The sequence below is a fragment of the Lactuca virosa genome, chromosome 1, assembly GCF_052849685.1.
Source record: "Lactuca virosa cultivar CGN04683 chromosome 1, Lactuca_virosa_CGN04683_v6, whole genome shotgun sequence".
NCBI lineage: Eukaryota > Viridiplantae > Streptophyta > Magnoliopsida > Asterales > Asteraceae > Lactuca > Lactuca virosa.
The window spans coordinates 42,348,158-42,358,480 of NC_136426.1; the positions used below are offsets into that span (position 1 = coordinate 42,348,158).

General features: G+C 36.8%; 1 protein-coding gene across 1 annotated transcript; it reads left to right on the plus strand.

The window, feature by feature from the left end:
* The first annotated feature begins 223 nt into the window (after positions 1–223).
* Positions 224–2,200, plus strand: LOC145112927 (cytochrome P450 81Q32-like). The gene is made up of 2 exons (XM_079049059.1): positions 224–1,172; positions 1,255–2,200. The coding sequence occupies exons 1-2, from the start codon at positions 285–287 to the stop codon at positions 1,873–1,875; spliced, it is 1,509 nt and encodes a 502-aa protein (XP_078905185.1). The 5' UTR covers positions 224–284; the 3' UTR covers positions 1,876–2,200.
* The last annotated feature ends 8,123 nt before the right edge of the window (positions 2,201–10,323 follow it).

Consider the following 10,323-nt stretch of genomic DNA (forward strand, 5'->3'; position numbering starts at 1 on the left):
ACCTATTTACCTTTCTGGAAACTTTGAAAAAATATTCACAATGCGATAAGGGTGGCCGATATAGAATTTTGATGGAAATATCTATTACTATATAACGACAACGAAATCAATGAGCGTGTTAAAGATTACAGGAAATAATAAAATGGAATACACAGGTCTTCATCATTTTACATATAACGACAACGAAATGAATGACGTTTCTCCATTTTTGACTCCCTATAAAACTGAAATCAAAATCAGCCGTTAAAGCATACAATCACAAGACAACAACATCATCTTCAACTATGGATGTGTCTTATCTATTTGTTTCCTTCCTACTGATTCTAACTTCCTACCTCTTCAAATCCTTCTTCCGTCGCAAGTTCTCCAACCTTCCGCCCACCGTCTTCCCGTCACTTCCCATAATCGGCCACCTTTACCTTCTGAAACCACCACTTTACAGAACCTTCGCGAAAATCTCCGCCAAATACGGCCCCATTGTCTATCTCCAGTTGGGCTTCCGCCGTGTCGTGGTGATTTCCTCACCTCCCCTCGTCGAAGAATGTTTCACCAAGAATGACGTCATCCTTGCCAACCGCCCTAAGATGCTATTCGGCAAAATCATCGGCTTCAATTACACTAGTTTGGTATGGGCGCCATATGGCGACAACTGGCGCAACCTCCGTCGCATTGCAGCCATCGAGATCCTATCCATCCATCGTCTCAACGAGTTTCACGACATACGAGCAGAAGAAGGAAGGTTGCTGATCCGTAAGTTGATGTCTAGTTCTTATCCGGTGACTATGAAGTTGGTTTTCTATGAGCTGACTTTGAATGTGATGATGAGGATGATTGCCGGGAAGAGGTACTTCGGTGGTGATAATCTCGAGTTGGAGGAAGAAGCGAACCGATTCAGGGAAATGCTAAACGAAACGTTTTTGCTCGCCGGAGCTTCAAACGTCGGAGATTACTTACCAATTTTAAGTTGGTTGGGAGTGAAGGAACTGGAGAAGAGGTTGATAGCATTACAGGAGAAAAGGGATGTTTTCTTTCAAGGATTAATCGAGGAAGTTCGAAGATCAAAAGGGAATGAAATGGGAAATAAGAGGAAAACGATGATGGAAGTTTTGTTATCCCTACAAGAATCTGATCCCGAGTACTACACTGATTCCTTGATCCGAAACTTTGTGCTGGTAAGAATATATAATCTGGTAATAATCGTTTCTTGTTTCTTGATTCTAAAAATCTCTGATTATATATCGTTTCCATGATCAGGCTTTATTAGCAGCTGGGAGTGATACTTCGGCTGGAACCATGGAATGGACCATGTCCCTTCTACTAAACCACCCGGAAGTTCTTAAAAAGGCACAGAACGAGATCGATCAAGTTGTCGGAAAAGATCGTCTTGTTGATGAATCAGACATATCGAATCTACCTTACCTTCGTTGTATCATAAACGAGACCCTTCGACTGAAACCTGCAGGACCTTTACTAGTTCCACACGAAGCATCAGAGGATTGTGTGATCGGAGGCTATAACATCCCTGGAGGGACTATGGTGCTTGTGAATCAATGGGCGATACATCATGACCCGAAAGTGTGGGCCGACCCGGAAACGTTCAACCCGGAAAGGCTTGAAGGTTTGGAAGGGACAAGAGATGGGTTTAAGTTGCTGCCGTTCGGGTATGGAAGGCGGAGTTGTCCGGGGGAAGGGTTGGCTGTGCGTCTTCTTGGGATGACTTTGGGGTCGATTATTCAGTGCTTTAACTGGGAAAGGATTAGTAAGGAGATGGTGGATATGAGTGAAGGCTCCGGGATTACCTTGCCCAAGGCTGTTCCATTGGTGGCCAAATGCAAACCGCGTCTAGAGATGGAGAATCTACTGTCGCAGCTGTGAGTCGATCGATTTAGAGACCTGTCGTTGATTTGAAACAAGTTGGTGATGGTGGTTTCGTCACTATTTTGGTCTTTCTCCGTTGACCAAATTCTTGTTTTTTCTTTCAGCCGAAAATCCCCTCCTCTGTTGGAAGACCTTCCCATGTGCACCCTAATCTTCACATGTCCAACGTGCAACTAATCACTGTCCAACTCTTATCGTTCAGAAAGTAGGTTTAGATCCCCATAATTAACTCCATGCTACATGCCTTCATCCCTTCATTTAATATACAAATTATGAAATCGTTGTTTGTAATTGAACAATTATTATGTGAGGTTGTTTACCACGTTCGTCGAAACCAATAAACAATAAATAAAAGTCATATAAAACGAGATGTCGATTCCCCAAAATCTATGTATAAATATATAGTAGATTATAAAAATATGATATAATTTGCTTCAATTATAATTCATTATAACAAAAAAAAAAATCATTATATTATATATACAATATAATTCCAGTGGTGGCTTATAAACAGTACCCATTTGGAGCTGAACACATTTCACCTCTCAGTTTCATACGTTTTCTTCACGCTTCCTCCTTACCGCCATTGTCTTCCAATCAGATGCTTAATTAGAGACCACCTGTTGTTCTGCATACGCTTAGTCATTTTTCTTCGGCTTCAGTTTGTAGTTGTTTGTAATGTCTTTTATGTAGTTATGCTTATTGAACTGTTATATTTTTTAAAAGGTAGTGGCATTTGGTGATTGTGGATTGAATTATAACATAACTCATTTCTGCCTGCTGAATTTTCAAAAGAGAAATGAATGTTCTGATTGTTGAAGAAATAAAAGTTTGATGGCTCATGGTTTTTTGAAATAAAACGTCAATTAGATGTGTTAAGTAGATGTGTTAAAGTCACTTCCAAGACTAGCAGAAAGCTATATCAAGTAGATGTGTTAAAGTCCCGGTATCAAGCTCTCCGTTAAGCTGCAATAATGGAATCCATATGATTTTTGAGTGCAGGTTGTTTATTTCAATTAAAAAGAAGAAAAAGAAATGAGACCCTAAAGCAGGGGCAGTTTGGTCACTAACAAACTTGAGTATCATTACAAACAAGCAAAGCAGTCAACATAACTTGCTTTTATTAAGAGAATCCTGATGATGTTGCAATAGAAGAAACTGTATATAGGGGCAATTTGGTCACAAACTGTTAAACCATGGGCAGATTGATTTTGTGCGAATAAAGGGGCGGTTTTTATCAGTCAATTTATCCATTAACACCACCTTAATTGACTATTAAAATCAATGTTGTGGAAATTGATTTCACAAAAGATGCCCTGTCCAATAATTTTTTATTCACCCTAAAACATCAAAAAAGGTAAACTCTAACTGCATTATAGTTCAACACTAGAACATTAAAAACGAAATTTTTGTTTCGATTATGGTGGAGATATACCTAGTGCTTAAATGAATTTTGTTGGCGGTGCTTCTTCTCTCCTGATGGTCTCTTAGTCATACTATATCGAGGATGATTAATCAAGCTCATACTTGATAATCATACATAAATGCATCTCTATGTTTTCTATTAGTTTCCGATCAGCTGTTGAATAGGTTCAACAACTGTTGAAAAAACTTGCTAGTTCCAACTATGATGAATTTAATTTATGGTTCTTTAGCTCTTTAAGTTACACATTTCTCCCACATAGAAAAAGAACTTTCTAAGTAAATGTCTTCTGGAATGACAATCAATAGGATTGTCGAAACTTCATCCTAAACAATCATTTAGGATAGTTTACAAAAATATAATTAGCATATGATAGAGAGAGTTAAGCTTATTGTCTAACATAAGCTCCATAACTCTATACCTTTTAGATAAGGAAAGAACATTTCATCCTTAGTCTAATAAAAGTATTCAGTCTACTTGTTTGGTTGGAAATATATACGTTCGATATATATTTGTTGTAGTGAGCATAACTCCAAAAATTATATAAAGGAAATAGTTTTTTACAAAACATCATATAGCAGACTGTAAGGTCTGATTTATCCTTTTCAAAAATTTATACCATCGACATTCAACCAGTGGCTAGGTGTAACTATCCCACTAGAGAACACAAAAGCTACCTCAGACATCATAAGACAAATCCAAGCGACCAGGTGATCATGTGCCACAAGAACTATACAAATAACGAGTGAGTGTTTTTGACAGAATGAGTTGTGAACCGATTCCACAACTCCTAAGATATTCCAAGAAGAATTGGTTTATAAAACCCATTTTCTTTATCACAATGAAAGTTTAATGATGGTCTCATTAAGTTGTATTTCAATCTTCACTATGAAACAATTTTGAGCAAATCAAAAGTTTCAAAAATAACGAATAAAAGTCATCAGTCCTATTCATGGATTGAAAATATTACATACATTACTTTGTATAATTCTTTTCCAAGCTTTTGTACTTTACCACTAATAAATAAAGACATTTGTGAATCATCTTCCAATATAAATAGGATTCATATGTATATCAAATGAATCAAGCTCATTTGCCTTCAAAATTCCATCTTTTGATGTTTGTATACGTGTTTCATTTTTACATATTCAGCATGATAATGACATAGATAAGTTAAAATCAAATATCATTTGATTATATTGGTTTTCGCTTTAGAACTATTAATTTAATGAAAACTTATAAATTTACTTCATAAATAACATTATAATAAAATATTCTTGATATAGAATACATCGTTTTGGAACATAAATTTAAACATCCATTAAGCGATAAGTAAATCTATATTTATTCAAAATTTTCAAATGTTACATGTTCCTATAAGAATATGTACAAAACATCTACTATTCAAATACACACTATATGGTCATCAAAAAGCTCCAGCAATATCAATAACAACAAGTGTTATATCTTCAGCATGGAATACCATTTATATGTAATCAGTTGTTTATTTATTCCAAAACATGAGCACATAATATCAATTATTAATGTCACATGTAGTATAAAAAACTCAAGTGAATGAAGGAAAAATAAATAGTTCTATCATAAAGATACTTGAAGTGTTGGTCATGCCAGACTTCCTCAGCTTGGTGAGATAAGATGAGCAGTTCCTCTTTCAGTGTCCAGTTTTTCCACAATAGAAACAACACCGATCATTTTGGCCCTTTCTTGATTTCTTGGGTGTATGTTGTATTTCTCTCAACTGAACTATAAGTCTATTTGAGTACACGATCTCTTAGATCTTCCTTTTTTTTAATGTTTGAACATGTTTGAAGCACATTCTACCGTTCTGATTGAATATTCATTTTACTTGGTGAGACATCTGATATGTTTCATAATTATCCAAGACCTTCTGCACGTTAAGGGAAATTATTCTAGTATGATGTGAGACACATCAACATCATCACAATAGTGCTTCCATCAAAGCATCATGATCAGACTGACTGATCTGTAGAGGTTGTTTAGGAATGAGATCTTTCAGTTTATATAATTTTTGTTTATCCTTGTATCCTATAACTCAATGCTTCATACCAATTATAGAAATTATAATCATAAAATGTTACCATCTCTTGAAACTTAATTATAGAAGTTTGTATGTGGTGTAAAAAAGTGATGCATATGATAAGTAAAAATGTCATATGTTGCACTTTGCGTAAAAATAATGTTGCACTTGATTAGTGTTACAATTATAAAATAAAGCCAACTTTATTGTAATTAGAACCAAAAAATAATGTTTTTTGTCGGTTGAATTTTTTTTAGATCAAATCTAAAAGCAACAACAAACTAGAGGAACTATTTTGTAGTTTTCTTTTGATTTTGTAGAAAAATTCTAATAATTACACTTAATAATAAATGTTCCTATTGAACTTGAGGTCTCACCATCAATAACAACTACAATAAGTTACATAAACAGGTCTATCTTTATGATTTCATTTTATCTCATTAAGATTTTTGACCCATATTTTTTTACCTTTATGTCATTTATTTTTTAAATTTTATTTTACATATTATTTATTTATCTAAATATTAAATAGAAATGTCATAGCAAGTCCACCCCTATCCTTAAACTTACCCCGTCATTATCTTTGTCTTCCTATTGCTCTCCTAGGCCTCAAACTAGGTTTAGGTTTCTGTGATGTTATCACACCACCATTGGAATAAATAATAATAAGTTGGTGACGAGCATAAGATACAACATGGATCTTGCTCACTAGATTTCCGACCACCACTAGATTTTGAACATTTTGATGTTGCTTGGATCTTTATCGCCGTATGTTGTTGATAGCCCTTTCTTGTTGCATAGTAGGCTTGCATTTTCTCAAAACATTTCCTTCCATCTCTTCAGTAGACTACACTTATAACATGGAAAAAGAAAAATAAAATGGAAAATGACACATTATCCCTACGATGTTTTGCACATTTTCCCATTCAGTCCCTTAAGTATTTTTTGAGCTTTCTAGATCATTAAAGTTGTTATTTTTTGGGTAAATTCGGACACTTTGGAAAAAATGATGGGTTAACCCGGTTACCCCTTTTCCACATAGACATTGACCTATTTTTCCTTGACAATGATTGTAACATCCCAAAAATCACAGTAAAAATTTTCATTTTTCAAAACCATTTTCATAAACCATAAGTTATACAAAACACTGTTTTCAAATCATAGCCATAAAAATCAGAGTGTCAAAATCTCTCAAAAAAATATCAGCAGAAGTGTTGGGTATTTTGTGTTGCGTCATGGGCTTTGTTTTTGTATATCCGGATTGGGCCTGTCCATCCGTGATTATTGATTAGGGTTAAGCTATATATATAGTGCATGCATGTATGCCTTAGATACAATTGTCATTATTATTATTATTGCTTTATAACCCTAAACACCTCTACAGTCGAAGTTCTTAATCGAGCTCTTCTGAGGTGTTAAAGCTTAATCATTCGACATCAGTTAAACCATTCTTGTGTTCTTTATTACTTTATTTATTGCTTTTCTGCTTATAATCAATCGATCCTACTAGAACTTTGTTCTAACAATTGGTATCAGAGCAGGAGACTGTGTGATCAATCCACATTCCTTCTGTTTGAAGAATTCTTTAGGGTTTCCGCTTTTATCGAATATAAAGAAGCCGTCTTCTTCCTGTCGACGGTAACTCTTGTGTTTGATAAAACCCTAATCTCAAGTTTACAGGTATGATTCTAGCAGTTCCAAGGAAAGGCTCATCATGTCTCACGACGATTCTCAAACTAATCCCATCAACATCTCCAACAACATTGGATCCACTACAAGGGTTCCCATTCTTTACACTCAAGACTATGAAGTGTGGGCGCATCACTTTGAAGATTACGTAGTTGGATCTGAAGATAATGGTTATCTCATCTGGGAAGCTATCACGATTGGGCCGTTGTTCACTCTGGAACGAACAGGACAGTGAAGACTAATAAAAGAATATAATTAGCTTTTGACGGACGTAGAGAAGATGCCACGGGATGAAAAGGACAAGCTGCTATGTAACGTGAAAGCCATGAGAATGATCAGATTCGCATTGCAATCTGACACTTTTCGTTTAGTCGGTTCATGCACGACGGCTAAAGAAATCTGGGATAGGTTAAAAGAACTGTACTCAACCGATGAGGATCTAGAACACTCGATCCAAACCTTGTTGCTCTCAGAATTTGGAACTTTCGAACAGAAACCTGAAGAGAAACTGATACAGACCTTCGATCGCTTCAATCATCTCCTCAGCAAGATGATCAAGCATGGCATTGAAAGAAAATTGATTGAGCAAAAGGTGACCTTCATGAATGGTTTAAGACCAGAATGGGTGGCAGTGGTTTCAACGGTGAAAGCTCATGAACAGTTTAAATCATACTCGCTAGCGAAACTGATGGGTATTCTTAAATACCATGAAAGTGTGGTAACCAAGGAGGCAAAGGTAGTTTCGGGTGTGGGATCGCTGGTCCTTGTCTCAAAAGGCAAAAGTGTGGCAGAAGAAGAGGAGGATTTAGATATGTCTGAGTGTGACCTTACTGGCGAAGAATATGCAATGATGGTCACCAACCCAAAGAAGTTTGCACGAAAGAAGTTCCCTGTCAATAAGAACCGAAACTGGCAAGGAAGTTACAGCTCTGAGAAGGTGAAAGAAGAAACGAAGAACACCTCTCAAAAGGATGACGACAAGAAAGAAAGCAAGCTTGTAGGAGACTCTGTATTCGACTGCAATTATTGTCACGGCAAGAACCACTTTGCCAAAGATTGCATGTTGAGGAAGATGGCTGAGAAAAGGGACGGTGAAGATGATGAGGCGTATTACATGCGAAAGTTGGAAGAAATAAAGAAAAAAAAGGCAACTAATAGTTCAATGAATGCCTTGATTGTGCAGGAAAATGTGGATGAAGATGAGTTCGGTGGCGTTGAAGTCTGGTCAACCGATTCTGAGGATGAAGAAGTGAGAAAACCCACACATGGAAGAGCTTACGTGGCGAGAGAGGAAGCTACTAGTTCGGCTGGGAAATGTTTGATGGTTACTGCTGGAAGACCAACCGAAGGTGAGCATAAGGAGCCGAACCTGACTGAGGACAAGTGTTTTGCAGCCAAGCCCATGAGTGAGAGGATCAACGACTGTGATCGGCTGATCAAAAAGGTACAATCCATCCTTGAATCACTTAAAGTTCCCGTAACAAATTATGAAGAAGAATTAAATGAACTCAAATTTAAATTTTCTAACTTAAGTGGTAGTCTCATGCAAACTCGCTTAGAGAACTCTAACCTAACTGACCAACTCAACAGGGTGTCTTCGAAGAGTGAGGAGAGAAGGATGTGGATTGAGCTGAAGGAGACGAAGTTAACTAGGGCTACGGATGAGATTATTTATTTGCAACAAGACAATTTAAAGTTTTTGAAACAACGAAATGTTTTTTGCTTGATTGCTAAACGCTTATATATGAATATTACTCAGTTGCACTTAAATTGTGAAATAGGGAAAAAGATTCATAAGATGATATTGCCCTTCCTTGAATTTAAGGAGGATGAGGTCATCGCTGAGTGTGAATCCATAATGTCCTCAGAAGAGACTTCCATCACTTATAAAATCGGACTAGACAAGATAGAGACCTTTATTGACTCTAAGGAACATAAATGTATGCTTAAAAATCTTGTTGGGTATTATTGTGTTGCGTCATGGGCTTGTTTTATATATCCGGATTGGGCCTGTCCATCTGTGATTATCTAGTAGGGTTATAGTATAAATAGTGCATGCATGTATGCATTAGATACGATCTTGATTATCATTATTATTGTTTTGTAACACTAAACACCTCTACAGTCGAAGTTCTTAATCGAGCTCTTCTAAGGTGTTAAAGTTTTAATCATACGACATCTTTAAAGCCATTCTTGTGTTCATGATTACGTTCTTAATTGTTTGTCTGCATAGAATCTATCGATCCTAATAGAACTTTGTTCTAACAATTGGTATCAGAGCAGGAGACTGTGTGATCAATACACATTCCTTCTGTGTTAAGAATTCTTTAGGGTTTCCTCTTTTATCGAATATATAGAAGCCGTCTTCTTCCTGTCGACGGTAACTCTGGTTTCTGATAAAACCCTAATCTCAAGTTTACAGGTCTGATTCTAGCGGCTCACCATGTCTCACGAAGACTCTCAAACAAATCCCATCAACATCTCTAACAGCATTGGATCCACTACCAGGATTCCCATACTTTACACTCAAGACTATGAAGTATGGGTGCATCACTATTATGTGGTCGGATCTGAAGATAATGGTTATCTCATCTGGGAAGCCATCACGCTAGGGCCGTTTGTTCATTCTGGAACGAACACGACTGTCAACACCCAAAAAGAATATAACAAGCTGGTGGCGGATGTAGACAAGATGTCACAGGATGAGAAGGACAAGTTGCTTTGTAATGTGAAGGCCATGAGAATGATCAGATTCGCCATGCAATCTTACACTTTTCGGTTAGTTGGTTCATGCACGACGGCCAAAGAAATCTGGGATAGGTTGAAAGAACTTTACTCAACCGATGAAGATCTAGAACACTCTATTGAAACCTTGCTGCTCTCAGAATTTGGAGTTTTCGAACAGAAACCTGAAGAAAAACTGATACAAACTTTCGATCGGTTCAATCATCTCCTAAGTAAGATGATCAAGCATGGAATAGAAAGAAAATTGATCGAGCAGAAGGTAACCTTCATGAACGGTCTGAGACCGGAATGGATGGCTGTGGTTTCAACAGTGAAAGCACATGAACAGTTTAAATCTTACTCACTAGCGAAACTTGCGGGAATACTTAAGTCCCATGAGAATGTGGTAACCAAGGAGGCGAAGGTAGTTTCGGGTGTGGGATCGTTGGCCCTTCTCTCAAAAGGAAAAAGTATTGTAGAAGAAGAAGAGGAGTCGGATATGTCTGAGTGTGACTTTACAAGCGAAGAATACGCTATGATGGTCACCAAT

Bases quoted from the DNA above. Each gene is read 5' to 3' on its own strand.
- LOC145112927 (XM_079049059.1), top strand. From the start codon at position 285: ATGGATGTGTCTTATCTATTTGTTTCCTTCCTACTGATTCTAACTTCC. The intron at 1,173-1,254 runs GTAAGAATATAT...TTCCATGATCAG, and splicing joins TGATCCGAAACTTTGTGCTG to GCTTTATTAGCAGCTGGGAG.